The 22,972-nt window shown below is 40.9% G+C and overlaps 1 protein-coding gene across 1 annotated transcript in view; it reads right to left on the bottom strand.

Annotated features, from left to right (window-relative positions):
* The window catches only part of LOC136944686 (eukaryotic translation initiation factor 3 subunit H), a 61,169-nt gene extending 57,982 nt beyond the window's left edge, over positions 1 to 3,187 (bottom strand). Inside the window, exon 1 of the mRNA XM_067238544.1 lies at positions 3,032 to 3,187. Within this exon, the coding sequence (XP_067094645.1) occupies positions 3,032 to 3,133 (102 nt within the window). The 5' untranslated portion in view covers positions 3,134 to 3,187. The remainder of the gene's footprint in view (positions 1 to 3,031) is intronic.
* Between the last annotated feature and the right edge of the window lie 19,785 nt (positions 3,188 to 22,972).

Here is a 22,972-nt window from a genome sequence, read left to right as displayed (position 1 = left end):
GTCTCAGAAACCATGTATTATGCAGCAGTGTGAGCAAAACCATTAAAAAGTTCATTTCCAGCTTGGCTGACGGCAGCCATTTTGGATATAGGGCTCTCACAAAATGTTCCCACATTTTTTTGAGGGGCCCCCCGGCTTATTTATTTTCTTGAACCTTTATCGATGACAAATCAAGTGAGAAACGAACCTTCGCTCTCCATGGTCACGGAACTGCTATAGATGACCCAACTAACATGAGATCATGGCTATTTCTGGATGTAATACAGTTTTGGCCGAAATATTTTACATGGTTAGATACAAGGCATTACACTGCGACCGAAATGGTCGCATTTGCGATCTTTTGAAAGTCCATTGCGACCATAATTTTTAATGGGTCGCAAATGTATCACTGATTATTTTTGTGCTTACCTTAGGTTTTAGGCAATATATGCTATGATTTATTATGAGCATTTATTAAAACTGTAATGTGTATTTTAAGAATACGTTTTAAAACGTGCTGAGTATTCAACACATCAAATTGGCTTCGGCCCTGCAGCCCCGCGACCCCCCCCCCCCCGGAATGGTGTAGCCTAAAGTTTCACGTCAGGACGCACGCAGCAATCGCATACTCAAATCTGACATGTTAAAATGAAGCGGACAATTCGCCATGTCAAACGGAGCATGTGAGTGCGAATGATACTGACATATGAATTTCGACACCAGTGGCTCGAAGAATACCAGTGCAGTGTTTCCCACACGCGTTGCGCCACAGAATCAACACAGCGTTGCACCACAGAATAAACACCAGCCACCACATATTGCGTTTCGTAAAAAAATGGTTTTAACACTATTTAGGCTAAAACACGCAGCGTATTTGTTCAGCTGCATTTCCTTTCCCTGCTTTCCCGCCGTCTCTCTGTCGCTCACGCGTCTCTCTCACATACACGTACACACACACACACACACCAGTCACAACGTCAGCACACGTTAGCAACGATGCATACATACGCTGTTCTAGTAAGACAGACAGCTATATCAGCAAGCCTTCAGCATTAGTACCGCCGCTAAAGGTCTAGGAAAGTTGAGGCTACTTTTCGCTAGGTACTTACGGACATGTCTTAAACTGATAAGAACAAAGGGGAACCCACTTGTCTTTGTTGAGCAGTCTCAGGAGCCCTAGCTACTTACCCGGCGTCATGGAGCCAACCAGTTAAATAGTTATTTAGCACTAGCGTTGCTACCTGCATATGCAGAAATTGTTTGTTTGTTGTTGTTGATTTTGTGAAGGTGTGAATCATTTTGTATTAATATTTAATATAAAGTTCTGTGTAACAAATTATTAATGAAGGAATTATTTTTAACCCCACCCCCCCAATAATGTTCCTTTTGTGCTCGTGCCCTGTTCGTATCCGCGGGCACATTTGCAGGCAACTTTTCTTGACGTAAGCAAATAAATGGGGTGCTAGTTTACCCATTTCGGATTGGTTTCAAACTTCGCAAAAATCAGGAAAAATAATTCGATGAAAAAGTTAGTAGTATGAGCCAGGTTCGAGAATCGAACAAAAAATATTGGGGGAGATAGTTTTGGATATTTTGACTGGATTTAATCGGATAAAAACGACCGGACGAGCCGGGTGCCTAACCGGAAGTGCAATACCACCTACATCCACCGGGGCCGTTGCCTCAAGCCAAGGGGAGAGGGGTGGCGGTCTGATCTACACACATCAAAACGATACTCGGACTAAGGTTTTGGGCAAAGCCCCTAATGTTTAAAATGTCTGGCTCTTCCCCTGCCTCCACCACAAAAATAATCTAATTCGCACAGAACTGTGCTTTTATGTACATGATTCTGCTAGGGCTGTCCCCACTCAGTCGACTAGTCAATTTTCTGGTGGATATGCTTGTCGACTAAGATTTTTTTCGTCGAGCTGCCATATGGCAGTGTGAGATCTGATTCCCGCTTGTGTCATCATTGCTGAATTAACTCAATGTTCTACAGAAATTGTAGATTATATTATTTAAGACAAATAAAGCAACTCTGAAAATATATAATTTAAAAGAAAAGGTGTAACTGTTTTCCCTTTCGTTAATCTGCGCTTTGTTTTGTTTTGGTATTTTGCACAAGGCACGAGCACAATTGGCTGCCGAACTACAAGCTCTGCCATAGCCTACTTTGTCTGTGTTATTAGTCAAAATGGCAAAGAAATCTGTGGTATGGCAGCATTTCATTAAAGTACATTTACATTTACAAAGTACCGGGTGACTCGAAAAACGTTGAACGCAAACTCTGCCAACAACGGTTTATTTTTCATAGTTCGACGTCGAATATGATGTAGCCTACCACCTGAAAAACGTAAGTTGGACTAGCACTACTTCGCTCATGCTTACGCGCTGGGTTGAAAAATGAATATGCCTATTATAAGAATTACATCCAAATCTAATGACATTATCTTCTCCGGCCAAGACAACAAAATCTTTCTGTTGCACCGTTCCCCACTCAGCTTCTACGTAAGTTCGCATGCTGCAAGTTTTCAGGCAGTGATAAGCGCGCTCTGATGATTTGCATGTTAAACAAACAATATCTTTAATTTGTAGTACATTGTAAAAGATAGGCTACTAAATGCCATCGGCATAAAGTTACAACAGGACTGGTGATAGGAGTCTTATTATTAGTAGGCTATTAGCGGCTGAATCTGCAATGTCCAGCAGCCATTGAGTCAGATCGGGAACATGTTAGTACGTTTTTTTTTTTGTGAAAATAAAAGCGTTTCAAATTTCGATTAGTCGATTTTCAGACGTTTTAGTGGAGTCTTGGTCGACCAAAGAAAATCTTAGTCGGGGACAGCCCTAGATTCTGCAGTGTTTACATAATATCGCAATCTTTGAATACAGACAGAGTGGATTTCAGCTATCCACTCCGGCGGGACGAGGCGTTTGGTGCCCGCCATGATGGTAGGCTAACATTATTGTATTAGGCAGAGCCATCACGTTTCGAGATATCTTTGTAATGGCCTTTGTAGCTAACAACAGACGCTTCACATTTGCTACTCACCAGTCCTTCTATCTGTATCTGCTTTACGGGAGAGTCCAAAGTGTTCCCCGTTGAAGCCATTGTGGCAGTCGGAGTAGCGCCGGAATCCTTTCGCGAAGCCATTCTGAACCACACGAGAAAGGAGGGAGGAACGTGTGCAAGGGAAGCGTCCGGTCCATGAGTGCGTTGGTTTTCTTTGGCCGGCCAAATGTGTGGACAATTAGTGGATGGTTCCACTTATATATAATAACAACACAAATCATTTGGCCATTTGACTCTTTCCAGCTCGAGTAATTATTCCATTCGGTGCCACAAAATTGTTGTCATATGCATATTTATATTACATTCATATTCATCTTAAATCACACACCTGAACTATCATACCATATAGAGGATAAGAACTAGGGTTTTCCAATTATTAAAAAATCAGAATGGTTTATTAAGGCTAATCATCCTCTATTAAGATTTCACACAGCAATTCTTTAAAAATATTCTCTGTCCACCATACTTCATCAGACAACTGCATTTTGAACAATATTAAGTAGGGACGGGCGAACGATATGGAAGCAAATCGTTACCAAAATTCAAATGCAAATGCATTTCCAGAAATGCATTTGCATTTTAAGAATGTGGCTGCATTATTTGACTCATAAATGAAATTAGTAATCAATCATCCTATTTGCATTTTAATTTTCTTCTTCAAGAGTGCTCAATCTTTCACTTAATTAAAATGAAAAAGAAATTTAATTTTCAAAACATGCCCCAGCAAATAGATACCAAAATTAAATTTGAAATGTAAAATTTGAAAATTAAAATGCATTTCCAGAAATGCTTTTTCATTTTTAGAACGTGGCTACAAAATCGTGACCACAATTCAAATTCAAATGCATTTCCAGAAATGCTTTTTCATTTTAAGAACGTGGCTGTAAAATCGTGACCACAATTCAAATTCAAATGCATTTGCAGAAATGCAAAATGAACGAAAAAGCGTTCTGAGCGGCGCAGCAGAGTGACGTCAGTAGTCGCTCTTCTTCAGCTCCCTGCTGACCGAGCTACCCATCTTGTTCGGTAGGGAGCGGTGTGCACATCTGCATTGCATTACATTGCAAATGTGCCGGGAAATTGATTGAATTGCCGTGTCTTTAGAGGACGCATCACAGACTGAGCAACTTGATGTCAAACAATGAATAAAACAGTGGCAGAGCTACTATTAATGTGTAAATCTGTGACGGCAGAGTATGCAGCCAAGCTCTCTATGACTTGTTCTACTCAGTCACGGGCATCAGACTCAGATATATTATTAGATTCTACCTGTTCAGCTAATTCTAACAGTGTTTGCACAATTTGAGGGAGCGCCATGGTCTGTGATGCGTCCTCTAAAGCAGCGGTCCCCAACCTTTTTTGCGCCACGGACCGCTTTCATGTAAGACATATTTTCACGGACCGGCAGAACGGACTGGGAGGAAAGATAGGCCCTGGACAGCTGGGCTGCTAATGCATGTACATTCTGGGTTTGATGTGATCCTAGTCAGTGACTTCCACACCTAATGCGAGCGCGCGGAGCGCGCGAGAAAAATAGTTTAGCTGATTTGAGCGAAAAATAGTTTTTTGAGTTTTATGTAACATAAACAGCCGTTTTTTTCAATTGACCCATCTTTAAGTTTCTAAGCCTGGTTTTCCATCGTTATATTGTTACTAGCTAGCTTTCGATGTGTCAGTCCCACTGTTGTGTGTGACTATAAGCTACGACAGTGACACCCGAAGTGCGTTCCTTATATCCAGTTCAGGCCTATTCCAAAATTTTGTTTGATTTCTGTCACGGCAGAAAATCCCGCTTGATGTTGGAAATGGAAGCAGGGTTTTCAGTGCTTTAGTGGCGATCTCAGGATAGCCTTCATCCAAAACACCGATAGAGTTGTTGTTTCAAACAGGCTTCATTGAGTGGTAACTATCACTTGTCATGTGTCAAGAGGAAGAGACGCGCATGATACCGTTCAATAAAGCCCACAAACTTGCTAAAAAATGAGTAAACACACGTCTTTGCAGAGCTTTTTTCTCAGGGGAAAAGGCCTACGGAGAAGGAGAGAATCGGGTCATTTTTCAGAATAAAACGTCTTTCAGACTCTGATAATCAATTAAAAGGAAATAATGTTATTAATTCTTTTTTGTGCGGCCCGGTACGAAATGACCCACGGACCGGGACCGGTGGGCACCGGTTGGGGAACGCTGCTCTAAAGACCCGGCAATTCAATCAATTTCCCGGCACATTTGCAATGTAATGCAATGCAGATGTGCACACCGCCCCCTACCGAACAAGATGGATAGCTCGGTCAGCAGGGAGCTGAAGAAGAGCGACTACTGACGTCACTCTGCTGCGCCGCTCAGAATGCTTTTTCGTTCATTTTGCATTTCTGCAAATGCATTTGAATTTGAATTGTGGTCACGATTTTACAGCCACGTTCTTAAAATGAAAATGCATTTCTGGAAATTCATTTTAATTTGAATTGTGGTCACGATTTTGCAGCCACGTTCTTAAAGTGAAAGATTGAGCACTCTTGAAGAAGAAAATTAAAATGCAAATAGGATGATTGATTACTAATTTCATTTATGAGTCAAATAATGCAGCCACATTCTTAAAATGCAAATGCATCTCACAGTAAAAGTTAAAGAATATCTTCCAAGGTTCCCTGCAATGGGGCGCGAATTCGGGTACCCAGAATTGCTTTATCAATACATTGTCGTGCAACGCTTTAACCAGCTACACCACCGAAAAAGCCGTTGGAAGACGACCTGGGTGGACGGACTTTAAACGATACGGTTTTTATATCAATTAAACTAGATTACACTGATTTTTTCTTATTCTTAACATTTGTGATATGTAGGCCTATTGTGAACTGGGGGGACTTTACTTTTACAAATTATTATTAGCATACTGTTGACAATGTTGACGAATCATCAACATTTGTTTTCTGGGCACTGTATAGACCTACCTAGTCCTATCATGTTACGTTTCATTTCAATAAAATAACACAACACTCAAGTGAACGGATTTATAATTATTACAATACGGATTTGGCTAAATAATTATGACTGATGGAAGAAACTCGAGTGATGCCTGGGGGGTATTCGTCGTAGCTCGCTAAGCGGTTTAGCGAGCTAATTTTCAGGCTAAGATAAAAAACGCCCCTCTTTTTGGTTCGTGGAAGCAACTTTCGATAAATCACCATAGTAACATATCAATTAGCACTAACCTGCTCCAGAGCAGGCTAACGTAAGTGTAGCTGGATAAGCTTGCCACACCCCCAGAAAATAACATGGCAGCTCCCTTTTTGAGAGACCCAGTTGACCAAGGAGCTATAATTTAGTTCGATTAGTTTTCCATACCAATAGAGTTCTTCGAGATTGCCAAGATCCTTTATTTCACACGGATGAGTTCTTGTTTGAGCGATATCGATTCAGCCGACATGGACTCATTTATTTGCAAGACCTTCTCGGGCCGTACATTGCAAATATCACACACCGCAGCAAGCTTTATGCTTTATTATGAGCTTATGCTGCTGTATGTGAATATGTAACGCTATGTTTTACGAAATGTCTTGTCTTATCTGTTGTGCCTGTGCTTTTTATATGTTTCACTGTGGGAGAGTGGGAAACGTCATATCGATTCCTTTTTATGTCTTGACATGTGAAGAATTGACAATAAAGCTACTTGAAACTTTAACTGTGCTTCAGACTGCATAGCCTTGAGGTTTTTTGCGTCAGGTAGGCTATAGGCTACATTTTTATACAGTATAGGCGATGCAGAAAACATTGGCAAAGCCGCAGCATGCGTTGCTGTAAGAAAAGTGTACTTGGCGCTTAACCAGCTGATGAATCAATTCATCATATTCCCTGGCCATGTCCCAGTCAATGACATCAAAGAGGGATTTACACATATGCCTACATGCATATACACATATATAGTACATGATATAAGCGCAGTAGCCTACATATATCCTCATAATTGTCTATGAATTCGTATCAATTAGATACTCTTTCGCCTTGTTTTTATTTAGCCTACTTATTCTGAAAGAGTTGAGATCATTATTTTCGCTAGCAAGATCTCATTCGATTATTAATTTCCATTAAGCCTATACCAGCAGGCACAATTAAAGAAATGTGATCTGATTGATTGGGTTAATGAGGCACTTAAGATGAGCCTATACATTTCCCCAAAACTTTCGCATTTAGCTTATCGGCAATTGTTTCCCAAGCTGCTTGTTTGCTCTGGCAGCGGTGGCGGTGTTTGACTTAGCCATGATTATATGCTTATTGTCTAGAGACTCATTATAATAGTTTGCTCGGATGGCGAGAATAGCCGATCACCGCTCTCTCTTTCGTCTTTTCCGCCATCATACCGTTAGAAAATCACGGTTTTGGTGATCGACCTTTCCTGCCTTTTGAAGTAGGACGTGCACGTGCAATTTCCCTGATAAGTTTAGCCTGATTGAAATTAACCACATGATTTGGATGCGGATCAGCCGTTGACGAACCGATATTTACTGTTCTCACTCATCTCGCTAATGTTAACGGACTAAAAGGACAATTGATTAACTTAGCTTCAACCCTTACGACGAACGGGGCCCTGGTGCTGCTTCTCTGGCAATGTGAGATTTGTCTTTAACAAGAAGCGGTGGCTTCGTTCCTTCTATGGCTCTGGTTCAGAAGAGTGGCAAAACTTCGAAACAGTTTGTGACGTTTGAAGCATTGAACGTCATCTATCACGTGGTTTCGTAATTTGATACAAGCTCCAAAATACTTTTTCGAAACTGTGCATATTGGTTTTGCGACACAAGCATAGTTGCGTCAGTGCCATACATGGGCGTCGCCTCAATATAACCAGGGGGGGGTCACGTCCCCCCCACTTAAAAAAAAAGGTTGTTTGGACGCCCCCACATTTGCTATCAAAATATTAGTGCATGACGACAGGGGCCTGGGGCCCGTTCTCCGAACGTCGCTAACTCAGTTAGCTGGATTTGATTGTTGACGATTTGTCATTATCTTGGATTGTTCGGTTCTTCGAAGCTCATCCTGGACTTGCTGTCATAGCAACAGGTCCGTAATCTTAAACCTGCTAGGGAGCAGGTTTATTTTATGTAAACACGAATAGATTGAGGCTTTACAAGCAGAGGTGATACAGGAAGTCTGTCACAGACATGTCTTGTCCATTTTTACTACAGGAACCTGTTGCAGAAGGTGCAAGAATAATTAGCAGAATTTAACATGAAACCGAATTAATTGCTCATTGCGTGATAGATAGGCTCCTTAAGCACAGCGCGATATGCTAGCCTATACTTTTTGAGGGTGTCATTTACATAATACATTTGTTGAAACCACATCATATGACATTAAACATGATAAATGAAAATATGAAAGTATGAAAATAAAAAAAACATAGGCCTAGCTTACTGTAATAAGCGATAAAACGCGTCACTCCTCTACATTTAATTTGGTCTGCTACTTTTTGCCAGCCGTTCTGATAAAATCTTCTAATTCGGAGTAACCTTCGAGCAAGCTGTTGCTCTGTTGGCTCTGTTGCGGAAAAAACAGGGCGCTCATTTTGGCCACGGTGAGCAGCCATAGACTTATGTGAGCAGCCAATAGCAGTGTTGCTGATCAAGGTTTCTACTATCGATACATACCCCCTTTTAGACCAATGTATAACTCAATCCAGCTATACTAATCATAAACAACAAGTGTGTTCGAAGAACCGAATTAGCCAGATCATGATAAGCAAGATGATGTCATCTTGGATGTGTCATTTGATCTCGGATGTAATAAGCGACGTACGGAGAACGGGACCCTGTACTACGAATCAAGATCAACATGCTCTGGATCACTTTCAGTTACCCGGCTACGCAAGGCGTAACAATCGCAATCACGATAAGTGGTATCACGACAGCGGTTATCAACTCTCTAACTCAACCCAGATCTTTCCAATCTAGAGACGTGCGCGTTCACATAAAGGGGCGGTGTTTGCACCGTATGTCCAATCAGAAACATGGACAAAACAAGAGCCGCACATTTCACGCAGGAGGAGCCGACAACAATCTTCCAAAATGTGTCTACTCCTCCTGCGTGAAATATTGTAATACAAACATATCAGGAATACAGACATATAATACAGACAAAAATCAACAAAGTCGCTGCTGCCAAGCTGGCAGAAAATAGCAGACGCTGTAAATGCGTAAGCTACATGACTTATTGATATCTTGTGCCCCAGACACAAGATGTGACCATAATTACATGTGTGCATTCCATAACGTTAAACTTTTGTTGCTGTATTATTTTATTTGCCACCCTGGCAGTGGCAAACGATCGTGGGAGCAAATAAAAAATAAATATAAAACCATAATTCAAAACGGTAAGTAGCAGTAGGCAATACCTACTTGCATATTTTAAGGCAAACAAGTACAAGGCTCCTGCTCCTGCTGAGGAGCTGGCCCTCTCCAGCTATCAGGGTCGCCCCATGATGGAAGGAGTGGAAGGGGGCATTTCTTCAGACCCTGGTGGCAGCAGCTCGGAAACCCAAGCATATGTATATTTCAAGTATGTGACTATCTATGTGGTCTATGTGACCATGTTCATTTAACAATTATTTATGAATATTGTAGGAGTGAAATGTATTACTGTTTTCTGCAGTGACAGGAAATACAGTGGTGTTGCTGCCACCACCCATTGTTGTCCCACTGTGCCATACAGAGGTAACAGTGAAACTAATAGTCATACGCCAGTATGTATGCCATATGTGGTTGCTGAATATTGATCAAATATGCCATGTACTTTCTCAAGTGGAGGTCCTAGATGATCAGGAAACTGTCTGCCTGCTCAGAGAGCATTTTGGGGGTACACTTTTGAGTTTTATTTACCACTTGCAATACAGATGGTGAGTGTGAACGTGTGGCTGTGATTGAAGTGTCTGTAATGACTTGCTAATGGTGGTGGTCTGAACATGAGACACAAGTCCTTACAGTGCTCATTTCAAATATGATTCAATTGATTAAATTGCGGTGTTAAAGGAACATCTTCCTCCTCCTGATCCTATAGGCCTCCACTTCAAGGCCAAGACAAAGACACAAATTATAAGCAATGAACCTTGAAACTCAGTAGTCAAATGGACACCTTCAACTTTCTCCAAGTGTGCCTTGCAAAGAGACAATGTTCTTTGTTTCAGGTTGGAGCAGACAATGTGAGGGTCCTGTATAAAAGAACCCTGGAGCTCGATATAGAGTATAAGAGGCTTTTAATTAAAAAAAACAAGGCTGGCGTTTCTGTGTTCCTAGGGAAGGGAGAACACATAAGGATGTATTTGTTAAACTTTGTTCTACGTTTTGGTCTTTTTAAACCTTTTTGTGGCTTTTTTTGTTGTGCATTTTGAGTCTTTTGTGGGGGTTTTCACCATTTCTTTCTTTCAATGTCCTATTTATTCTTTTTGAAAAATGCTATAAAAGTGAATGAAACATCCAAATTCAATGAAAGTAGTGAAATTATCATTTATTTAACTTGTGAATCGCATTGTATGGTACCATACACATTGTTCTTTTTGGTTTGAAATGTTTTGGTTGAAAGAAACACACATTTCTGATATGGAAATGATTAGAAAAAGGCTCAAAGCAACCCAAGGACAACAGAATGGGTTAAGGGGAAACACCCTAGTGAATAGGGATAACATATCAACATGAAACCTCCCCAGTTGATAACTAATATTAGGTCAAATATTGTTTTCATTACTAGTTTCCTGTAAATGTATGTTTAAATGAGCAAATGATGCATTAAGTTGTAAAATATGATATAATTTGCATACATTTCCAGAACGAAAATCAGAACATTGCATGAAGACAGAATGAAAATCCTTGTTTCATTTTGTCAAGATATTAGAGTACAACGTTTTTACAAAGGGCACTTTGGATATCTCTTTTTCATCACTCCATTAATCAGAATATGGTGGCAACAGCCATTGAAGAAAATCCTTTGCAAATTGAGCGGCAGACCGTGTTCTTGCTCAGGTTCTCCGCCCACACTAAAAGTAGTTAGCGAAATAACGAAACGCTATATATAGTGGGACTGTGAGCGCACGGCTTCGATGTGTCGCATTGGCAACATACGGCTCAAGAAGCTGGCAAAGATACGTAATTCCCTCTGCTGAGAATCTATATCTTTCATAAACATACTCATGAGGGAATGCGAAAGGGTTTTGTCGGTCTCTAAATGTTCTTGCTCTTCTGAGCGCACCTCTCACTATCCGCGCACCAAGCTCCACAGGATCTTCTATGAACGGTGACGGCATTATCCTCAAGAATGAGTTAGTGGGCGGGGCTTTTGTACCAGTTGATCTCTGATCTCCAACTTAACCTGCACCCGACCAGGTTAGCCGTTCAGCATGTGTTACCATGGCGACCTACCCCGGTAACAAGTGATCCACCGTCGTAGTACAGAAAACCCTGGGTTGAACGGTTTTCCCAAGGAGATTTTGGGTGTTAAATACTTCATTTCCTGCATTCTGGTGATTGTTTTCTTAACCAAATTGTGGTTTTTATGCATCAACTTAAATTCCTCTGCCACTCTAAACATAAAATTAATGCAGAGCTGCATCTATTATATTTAAGATGCCCTAAATGGAAAATTTTGTTTTTCTTACATTTAAGTGGTTTAAATGTTTGATCTTGACTACATTTACATTTAGCAGACACTCTTATCCAGAGTGACTTACAGTAAGTACAGGGACAATCCCCCCAAGTAAGTAGGGTGAAGTGCTTTGCCTAAGGACACAACGTCAATTTGCACAGCCTGGAATCGAACCAACGACCTTCTGATTAATAGCCCAACGCCCTAACCGCTCAGCCATCTGACCCTCAGTTTAGTTATGACTAAACATAACTAAACTGGCATCTGTGCAGTTTGAAGAGTTTTCTTTCACAATCCTATACTGAATCTTATACTGGAAGTCTACTGTTGAACAAAATATGAATCACAGTAAAGTATATATATATTTTTTTTGTGGGGGCTTTAAGGATTAAAACACCAGATCCTGGACATGTGCAATATGTTTGGTCTGTCAAAATTAACTATTTAATTTGGAAGAAGCAAGAAACCATGGATAAACTCAGAAATAGCAAATGACCTGGTAGACCACCAAAGACCACTATGATGGATATTTAATGTATTTGTGAAATTAAATTAACAATACAATTAGTTGTGAAGATAAATGCATTAAGTTCAGAATATTTTTTGCTGTCAAGCCGATCAGAACAACTGTCAAAAGAGCAGGGCTCTTTTAAGAGATCGAGGCAGGAACTTGATTATTAGAATGCCAAGTCATTACAATCATCATCGACTACGCGTGGGACTTCTTAGTTTGGTTTACCGTATTCAAATGTGTCCTTTTAGTTAAACGTTTGCATGCATCCAATCAGTAAGTTAAATGTTATGTATTAAGTGTTCTTAGTAGCTATATGCCACATTGAGTTTAAAAAATACTGTGTTGCATACTGTTGGAATTAATGGTTAGCTAGTTATCTAATTCATCATACTGGGTTTGTAACTGCCCTGACGTGATAGTCCCCTTCTGAGTGCTGTTTCAGGTCTGACAGGCCACCATGGGCGACAGAAAATATCCTGTGGCAAACTTTACAGTTTGCCTTGAATTCGTTTCCCATGACGGGACTCACCCACTCGTTCTCCGTCTGCCATTCACTTCTATATTTTGAAAGCCTCTTTCGTTTGACAGGCGGACATGGGCCGAAGGTAGGGTTATTAGCCGACATTTTTAAAAGCCCCGCGTCCGAGTCTACGTAACCATGGTAACAATGACGTTGCTTGACTGCCTGTCATTCTGATATTCAAGATTTTCACAAGACAGACGTATCAGAATGACAGGCAGTCACTGTCACTCAACGTCATTGTTACCATGTCTCGTGAAACTCTTGGTTTTATTATATTATTTCTCATGTAGGAGCATGTGAAAACGTAACGTAAGCATTAGAGTAGGTTTAGCACGAATATACGGGACATATTGCGTCCCGTATTGACTCAGTACGGGACGGTAAATTGTATTGTTCAATACGGGACGGTCCCGTATTATACGGGACGGGTGGCAACCTTGAGTGACAGTAGACATCAGAAGGGCAGCTGAGTCTGCTGCTTCAGATCTGGGAGGAGGAAGTTCCCACAGCAGACGCACTCCTACACAAAACTATTTATATGTAAATGACTGCCTGCTAATAGAATCGAAGCGTTCCTGCTGGTTTCTGTGTTAAGAGAGTAAATAATTGCTTCTGGATGATTCTGGGAGCCTAATTAATGGGTGTGTTGAGATGATTGCTCAAGTTACCTCGCTAACGGCAAATCTTGATTCGTAGTACAGGCCCCATGTATCGGCTGTTCGAGATGGACATAAAACGTTTTTTTTTGTCGGAAGAGAAAAGTCAGAGTTGCCCAAATTTTCGCTTCAGTGGCCAAAGCACCCTTATGAGACATTCTCTGACTATAATAGCATTAAGTCACAAAGATCCTTCTGCAAACATTATGATTATAGATAGGCTAGCTAGCTATTTACGTACAACTAGCACTAGGCAATACCATACTTTATTTACCCATTACAAGTGGAACAGCATTTGTTGATTTCTTAATCTAGGTCTGAAATATGTTGTGATTTTGGCCGTGTTCAGACCTAGGCGTCTGTTTCAGGCAGAATGCGATGATAACAATTACATTTACATTTATTCATTTAGCAGACGCTTTTATCCAAAGCGACTTCCAAGAGAGAGCTTTACAAAGTGCATAGGTCACTGATCATAACAATAAGATAGCCACAAAAACATTGCGAGTAGCCAAAACATGAAGCACACATTGTGAACAACCAAAGTAAGTGCCAAAGGGAAGAACCATAAGAGCATGTAGTTAAACAAGTTACAATTAAACAACATGAACCGCTATAAGTGCAAGTGTACCTGTGGAAAAAAAACAAGCAACAATAATAAAAACGATATATCACAGCGAGTACAAAAAATGTAAATCAGTTACCACTAACCACAAGAGCAACAAGTCTCTAAGCAAGAGTCATTGTGATCCTTGAGGAAACTAACATTGGGTCAAGCGAACCATTCTGATTCAACCACCTAAACCATGTATTTTCTGAAAGCATCTCAGAAATCTTCATATGAACAATCTACATTGAGCTTATTTCAATTATCAATATGAAAGAATGCTTAATGCATACATGTCTCCTGATATAGGTGGTTGAGATTGAGAGTGAGGCAGAGGCAGAGGCAGGGGCAGCATGCAGGGGCAGTGGAGACAGCTCTGTTGCTGAGGTTAGTGCTGAAAGGTGACAGGCAGTTAAGGAAGATGTCCCATTGCTTATTGGGAAGTTTAGTTTTCAAAATCTTTTAATGTCCAGTCCCTCAGTATATGTCTAACAACTATTGCACTATAAGGAATAATCTAGCATGCCTTAAATTTACTGTGAAATTATGAAAAATAATAATGAAATGGCTAGCCAATTTAATTAATTCCATTCCATCCATTTTCATTTCTAGGAACAAGAGACATTAGATAGGGGATAGGGAAATATTGAGAGCACAGTGAGAGTGACCCATTGTGTTGGAGATGCAAGAGATGGGGATGTTGAAAGAGACGAGGGTGAGAGGAGCCAGTCTGAGAGAGACGAGGGTGAGAGGAGCCAGTCTGAGAGAGACGAGGGTGAGAGGAGCCAGTCTGAGAGAGACGAGGGTGTGAGGAGCCAGTCTGAGAGAGACGAGGGTGAGAGGAGCCAGTCTGAGAGAGATGACGGAGAGGATGTGTACCACAAGCCAAATCAGCCTGACCCAAGAGTCATTCCCCCCCAGCATCTGCTGAACAAGACTCTTACCTTTCAGGAAAAATGGTTTAGGGACTTTCCTTGGGTTCATTATGTGCCAAATGCAGGGGCGGTGTTTTGTTTCTATTGTAAAGAAGCATTCAAAAGGCAGGTAAGCCCTCTTGCTAAATGCACTGATGTAGCCTTTATGGTTTCTGGTTTTAAAAACTGGAAAAAAGCCATTGAGAAATTTAGAGCACATGAAAACAGTCACACACACAAAGTTTCTATCACAACACACACACACCTTCACAGAAGCATTGAAATGCAGTTATCATCAGTTAAGATGCAGCAGCAAAGAGAGGCCAGATCATGCTTGCTGAAAATCATTAAATCAGTCAGTTTCCTTGCTCGTCAGGGTCTAGCATTACGTGGACATGAGAGTGATGGGGGGAAACGTGGTTCAGCTACTAAAGCTTAGAGCAGAGGATGATGAGGTGCTGAAGCGTTGGCTCAGTAAGCCCTGCAACCATTACACAAGCCCAGAAGTGCAGAACGAGATTGTAAATATTATGGGCAACTCCGTTGTGCGTAAAATATCAAAGGAAATACACGAGGTGTCCCCACTCATGTACTCCATCATAATTGATGGGGTACAAGATTTGTCTGGGAGTGAACAAGAGGCAATATGCCTACGTTATGTAGATCATGATTTGCTACCTCATGAAGACTTTGTAGGCCTTTATCAAGTCTCCTCAACAACAGGGAAAGAGTTGGCTTGGATGGCAACTGATGTCCTCCTTCGATTGAACCTGCCCTTATCGTGCCTTCGCGGGCAGAGCTATGATGGGGCAGCAAATATGGCAGGTGGAGCTAAAGGCGTTCAGGCAGTCATAAAAGAAACACAGCCTCTTGCTCTTTACGTTGATTGCGGTCCTCATTGCATTAATCTGGTGACTCAGACAGTCTGTAGCACAAGCACTATTGTGTCTGATGCGCTGGATTTAGTCCACAAACTTGGCACTCTGTACCATCTATCTGGAAAATATAAGACAATCTTTAAGGAGGTTGCCCAGTCAGAAGCAGGGAGTTTCAGAACTCTGAGACCCCTCTGCCCCACACGATGGCTCATGAGGGTGGTAGCCATCCAGGCAGTTGTAGATCAGTATGAAAACATTTTGGTCAGTCTTGAGGAAATGGCAGCTGGTTCCTCCGACACTTGCATAACTGCAAGAGGGCTTCTGGAGAGGTTTCAGAAGGGGCAGATTTTGCTTAGCCTTGTTATGGCCCTAGAAGTTCTTAAAGAACTTGAATGTCTCAACCGCTCCCTTCAGAGCAAGACAGTGAGTGTCTCAGGGATGCTGGATGCGGTTGATTGTGTAAAAAACACAATTTGAGTAAAGAGATCTGATGAAACATTTCATCATATATATACCCGAGCGTGTGATATGATCCAGGAGTTGGACATTGAGGCTATCCAGACTCCTCGCATCCGGAGACCCTCAAAGCGCTTTGCAGGAAATGCACCTGCATTTAGACCTACTTCCCCTGAGAAGCTCTACAGAATAGAATTCTTCAAAATGGTGGATGCAGTTGAGGTCCAGTTGACGAAGCGCTTTGACCAGAGCAGCTTCCGTACACTAAATGAACTGGAAAAGGTTTTAATCACTGGAAAGGTGGAGGATGTTGTCAGTTCTTACCCAGAACTAGACCGGTATTCATTAGAGGTACAGCTGGCAATGTTTAAACTACTGTATACCTGCAACACAGTAAGTGAAGTAGTAGATACCCTGAGAGCTATGCTGCCAGAAGTCCGTGGTTTATTCACACAAGTAGAAGCGTTAGTTAGGCTTCTTCTTGTTGTGCCATGCTCCTCAGCAGAAGCAGAAAGAAGTTTTAGTGCCTTGAGAAGGCTTAAGACGTGGCTCCGCTCTTCCATGACTCATCAGCGTTTGAACAATGTGGCTGTTTGCCACATCCACCAAGAAAAACTTGATCAAGTTGACATAAGGGAGATTTGCCAGTCTTTTGTGTCTGCAAATGACAAAAGAGGTGCCACTTTCGGAGCCTTTGTATGATCTCAGCTAAATACTTTTGTTCTAATTATAAAAATCCAGCTGTAAGCATAATACAGAGAATAGGGTGTGGTAGAAGATATGTAAACAGAAAAACACTCACACAAACACCATCTTTTCACTCTGTGCCTCTCTATATCTCTCTAACACAAACACTATGCTCTATCTCACTCTCTAACACACACACACTATGTTCTCCCTACCTCTCTCTAACACACACACAATGCTCTCTATCTCACTCTCTCAAACACACACACTATGCTCTCTCTATCTCACTCTCAAAAACGCACACACATTATGTTCTCCCTACCTCTCCCTCAGACACACACACAGGCACACCATCCTCTCTCATGTGGTTGAAAATGGTTGGACAGAAAACTCATCAATAAATGTATAATGTGTAAATCCTCCTTTTAAGTCTTTTGCTCTCATTAAATGGAGAATAAAGTGCCAAAGTTGTCAGTGTCAGTCCTCTGTGTATTACGCCAAAACATTGTCCTGGCTATCACCAGACCAAGCTCAATCTTATTTAAAATTGCAGATCGAATGGGTTTACCCAGTCTACCAGAACATAATAGTAGCCAGTAATTGCAGACCATGCCGACTCCAAGGAAAAACAATGAAAGAAATATTTTTTTATATTAAAAAAAGGTAAATGCACCAGAATGCGGGGAGTCTGGGGAGAAACCCCCAGACTCCCCGGCAAAATTTGTCCCCCCCACTTTCAAAATGCTGCTGACGCCCATGGTGCCATACGTCCCATCCCTAATTTTAATGATATATCAGATATTCTGGGAGTGCAGGATTCTAGTCGGGTAATAAAGTACCATGAGCTTGTAGGGGGTTTAATATTTGCCAAACAGCAAAAAGTATTGATAAATTCCTATGGTTTAGAGGAAGAGGGGAAACTGAACAGCGTATTAACATTACCCAAATTATATCAATACCAATGGAAATTGCAGTTATTTGACTCTATGGGTTAAATTAGAGCAAGAATGGTCAAAGTAAGGTGAAATGAAATATACATTTAATAACACTGCAAATGAATGCTCCTCCGGAGGTTTCCCTGTATTTTTCTCTTAAAAGTTTTTTGTTGTGGGGAGTTTTTCCTCGCTTTCTTGGAGGGTTTTAGGTTGGCGCGAGGAGGTCCTGAAATGTCATGTCTTTGTACTGTGTAAAAATCACAATGCAGGTTTTTTGAGGTGTGATTGTCATTGGGTGATTGAATGGTAACAATTTGCACTAGGTGAAATGTGGTGGAAGTTTTAACCTTGCACTGTAAATTTTGTATATAATTTTGGTAAAACCATTAAAATCACATTTATAGCTGCATTTTAACATAGTGGGAACTTCCATTTGCAGAATCACCTTGGTGTATTGTAAAATATATTTGGCTAATGGTAAGAAGATAATAAAGGTGCTGCACATTGTAATTACAGGTCATTTATTTTTAAATTATGGCATTTCCACCCATTTGGTAAAACATTCTGTAACTTTGTGACATTGTCCATGTCAATTGTTCCACTGTTCACAATGTTTGGAGGAACCCACTTCAGAACCCATGCAAAGCCACCTATAGATAATGCGAAGTTGAAGTTAAGGTTGACCCGCATCCGTTGTGTATCGAGGCATGCATGCATATTCATATTTTCGTACATTTTCGTATTAGTTTCGGGAGTCAGGTGGCTGAGCGGTTAGGGAAGCGGGCTAGTAATCTGAAGGTTGCCAGTTCGATTCCCGGCTGTGCAAAATGACGTTGTGTCCTTGGGCAAGGCACTTCACCCTACTTGCCTTGGGGAGAATGTCCCTGTACTTACTGTAAGTCGCTCTGGATAAGAGCGTCTGCTAAATGTAAATGTAATGTAAATTTATTAAATCATACTCCTGAACTATTTAAACCATATTGAAGAGAAGGGCTTTATAATTCTATAAATGAATGCATGATGATTTAAGGCAAATCGTCCTTCATCCAGATTTCAAAGAGCAATTTTTACAATAATCTTCTCCGTCCGTACAACTTAATTTTCAACCACTTTTATTACAAGATAGAGGAAAATATAGAGCATATGAAATAAACACAATTATGTGGGCAATGTAGGACAGAAAACAGATTCGAAATATATCCTTTTTTTAAAAGTTAAGGCCATTCTTGTGATTGTTGGAAAAAACGCAATCCCTCCCCCCAAACAAAAACTAGCTAGCGCTAGCTAGCTATACTCCTCTCCATAAATAAAAAGGTTAGACTTAACAAGTTATATATATTTAGCTTAAAGGGTAAATACAGTGTTTTTCCTGGGTCAAAATGGGTCTTCGGTGCTCCAAAAATTTTTTTTGTATATATATATTCTTTTTCATCTTTTTTCTAATCAATGTATTTATTCCCAGGTGTTTTGCATCATTCCAGGTTAAGAATACCAACGGAGGCTGCGTTGGAAATCGTAAATCAAACCTTTGTCAGCATTTTGAGTGGATATTTCATTTGCATTTGTACAGGTGGATTCGTGCACGTAGGGCTGGCCCTAACAGCGGAACGACAGTTTAGTGGCCACCCTGTCCATTCGCGCACCTCACAGTTGCGTATTGATCAGACAAGAAGACAGTCTTATCAACTCGATTACTATTGATCAAAACAGAACGAGGGTTCGGCTGTAGCCTCCTTGAAACATACTATTGAGAACGTATTCGCTGACATGCATTGCATGCGTTTTTTTTGCTGACTTTTTTTAGCCTTTTTTGCGCTCGGGATTTGTCTTTGGCGCTCGGGAAAACGGCTTTGGCGCGCGCCCAAATTTTCTCTATGCAGGAAAAAACCCTGAAATAGTGTAGCAAGCTAAAGTTTATTTAGCAAGTTTCACAGAAATCTGAAATCTGAGGCTATACAGTACTGACTACGGTCAGTAGCTACCTGTCACGAACGCAACAGCACATTGATCGTGTATTTTTTGTCTGAAACTTGCGTTAGACCGTGTCCTAACTGGATGCGAGCGTACGACTGTCGCGTAGCATTGGACGCTCTCTGTCCACACTGAATCCGTCAAATTCACTTCTGTTACATCATGTACACTAACCACATTACTATGACTTCATGTGCTACAGAGCTTTCAATGCGAGCGACAAAAAATAAATAGAAACAGGGCGTCCGACAAAAAGTTGAGCCAAAACGTTGCGCTGCGTCACGCAGCATCGCTCGCACAGTATCGCTCGCACAGCATCGCTCGCGTCCAGTTTGGACATTCTAACAGAAAACAAGGCAATCTAACTGTTTTTAATCGCGTCCTTCGCGTCCCGTCGCTCTCGTCATATCCAGTTAGGACACGGTGTTACTCCTACAAATGCTTGGTAACTAAAAAGTTTTGACTTTTAATTGACAAAATTGACAACACATGTAAAGAAACTTGTCTTTACTCGAAATATCGCCTCAATTTTCAATTTGAAGCAGTAAATCTAACACTGTAGGAAATCTCCCATGGTATCCTCTCTGGCTCCGCTTACACCGTGTCCTAACTGGATGCGAGCGTACAACTGTTGCGTAGCATCGGACGCTTTCTGTCCACACTGAATCCGTCAAATTAACTTCTGTTACGTCATGCACACTCCTAGCTTGGGCAAGCACAGTAGTGAGCTAAGCTACTAGCTACTCTACAATAAATTCAGCTTCACTACACAGAAGCTACCACTCATAAAAATGTAGCAAGCTAAGTTACAAAAATCTGTCAAAAGTAGCTTGATACATTAGTAGCTACTTTCAGTTAAACAAACTGCATGCCAAGTCAATGCAATTTTTGTGATCAACACAATTGTCAGTCAGATAAAGGCTAAAATATGTTTAGATGTATTTATTGAACAAGAGCCTAATCCACAATGCTAATACACAATTGCTGTTATCTCGTCAGACTGGCCGCGCAGGCGCTGTGTGAGTGGAGATGAGACGATGACAGCCCTCGCTGTACTCAGCTCTCGTGAGATCGGTTGTAATGTGAACTGCAGAACGGGATATGTGAGATGTTTTTTCAGTGCTTTGTCAACACAATAATCCACCAACCTTATGAATGAACATCAGAAATGTCCAGGAGAAATTAGCTTTCGAGGAGGCTACTGCGCTACTTGATCAATAAAAGAGCTTAGCTACTGAAAAGTTACTTGGTTTTGTAAATAGCAACGTTACCGCAAAGCTACTGCCCATCACTGTGTGCACTAACAATTAGGGCTGCACGATTAATCGAATTTTAATCACGATCACGATTTCGTTTTCCCACGATCAAATTCGCGTGATCGAGCAATATTTAAAATGCGTCATTCTGTTCATAGAACACTCCGTATAAAAGTTGTTGTTAATTTTTTTTGCAAAGCCAATCTAGCGCTCCGTAAAACAATAGGTGCGTTCGACATTGACTGGCTGCATGAAACGACCAGCTAGAGTTGCTGCTTGCAGTTGGGGAGGAGTTATAAACGGCTCCGTAAAGTCGAAAATGTTGTCATGTATTGGGCTATGTTAAACTCTTTCTACAACCTGCAGGCAGCCGGCTGCAGCGCTGCATTAAGTCGAATACACCTACTGTCAGATCACGTACGTACATGAGCCAGTCGGTCAGACGGTCACAACAGAGTAACGTGAGAAAAATTCCACAACAGAGAGTAGTCGGTCATAAGGCTATAAACTATCATAACAAAGAAAACAAAAGAATGTCTAACGAGAATCGGATCGTCATCCGTTGTGTGGAAGCATTTTGGGTTCAAGGCAAGTGACACAAAACAAGAACAGGTCATATGCAAAGTGACGTAAAGTTGCCACTCAAACAAACACCATAACATTCTAGATGAATGTATGAGGGCCAAGAAATGCGTTGCAAAGACTAATCTAAACACAATATCAACTCAGGCATCCATCGAAGAAGATGGATAACGAAGAAGAAATAACGAATGCAGTCGCATTTCATTTGGCCAAAGACATGTGCCCAATAAACACGGTGACAAACAAAGGTTTCAAATTCTTGATAAACGATACGTGATCCCCTCGCGGAATTATTTTTCCAACATGCGATGTAAAACGCAGAGGGGAAATAAAGAGTGAATCTTTCTAGAAACCTGTAAACTAGTATTTTCTGCATAGTTCTGAAACATTCTCTTTTGGTTACATTCTGTTATGGGACTATATGTTTTTATTGATTGTATATTCTGAGTTTTATTCACATCCATTATGCAGGTACAATGCATTGAGACAATAACATTTGTTTAGCTTAAAATCAACAAATAATCGTGATAATTAATCGTGATCTCAATATTGATCAAAATAATCGTTATTATCATTTCAGGCATAATCGTGCAGCCCTACTAACAATGTTACCAGTGTTGGGGGTTACATAATATTACTTAAGTGAGTAACAAAGTAATATAATGCGTTACTTTTTGACATTGAGTAATATTATTACAGTTACTTATTTAAGTAACTTGTGTTACTTGTCCAAGTTACTGCTTGAATTCAACAAAAGACTTAAATAGCCTTATAAATACAGATTGTTACCTAATCGACACTTCTTGGTCGCAGTAGCCTACTGTTTGCCTTTGATTCACGCTGCAGACAAACACAACAGCAATCATGGCCGCAGAACGTGTCACGTTTTTGGCGTGGAAATATTCACACTATTTCGCTTTCTTTGACAATATTGGAAAAAGCATTAAAGTGAAACGCAAACTGTGCCCCAACAAAATATTATCGACTGCCAAAAACAGATCTTCAAACTTCTCGAAAGTGTCCACAGAGAAACGAAGCTGGAAGCTAGCAAAAAATCCACTTTAATAAGAGAGATGCCGACCCGTTTCCACAACTCGCTACTAAAAGTAATAGTAAAAGTACTATAATAAGTAAATATAGCTGCAAGCAGTGATGTGGGTTCCTCTGCAAAATGGCAATATATTATAAAAATGTACATTGTAGAAGATCGAGAGTTGAACAACAAGAGAGCAGGACTACTTCATGTTTGTGAAAGGGGAACCGCCCTGTTATTCTCCTTTTGGAAGAGGAGGGTGAGGAGGATGTTCAGGCCCTATGGA

The sequence above is a fragment of the Osmerus mordax genome, chromosome 6, assembly GCF_038355195.1.
Source record: "Osmerus mordax isolate fOsmMor3 chromosome 6, fOsmMor3.pri, whole genome shotgun sequence".
In the NCBI taxonomy this organism is placed as follows: domain Eukaryota; kingdom Metazoa; phylum Chordata; class Actinopteri; order Osmeriformes; family Osmeridae; genus Osmerus; species Osmerus mordax.
This window is presented reverse-complemented; position numbering and strand designations above follow the sequence as displayed.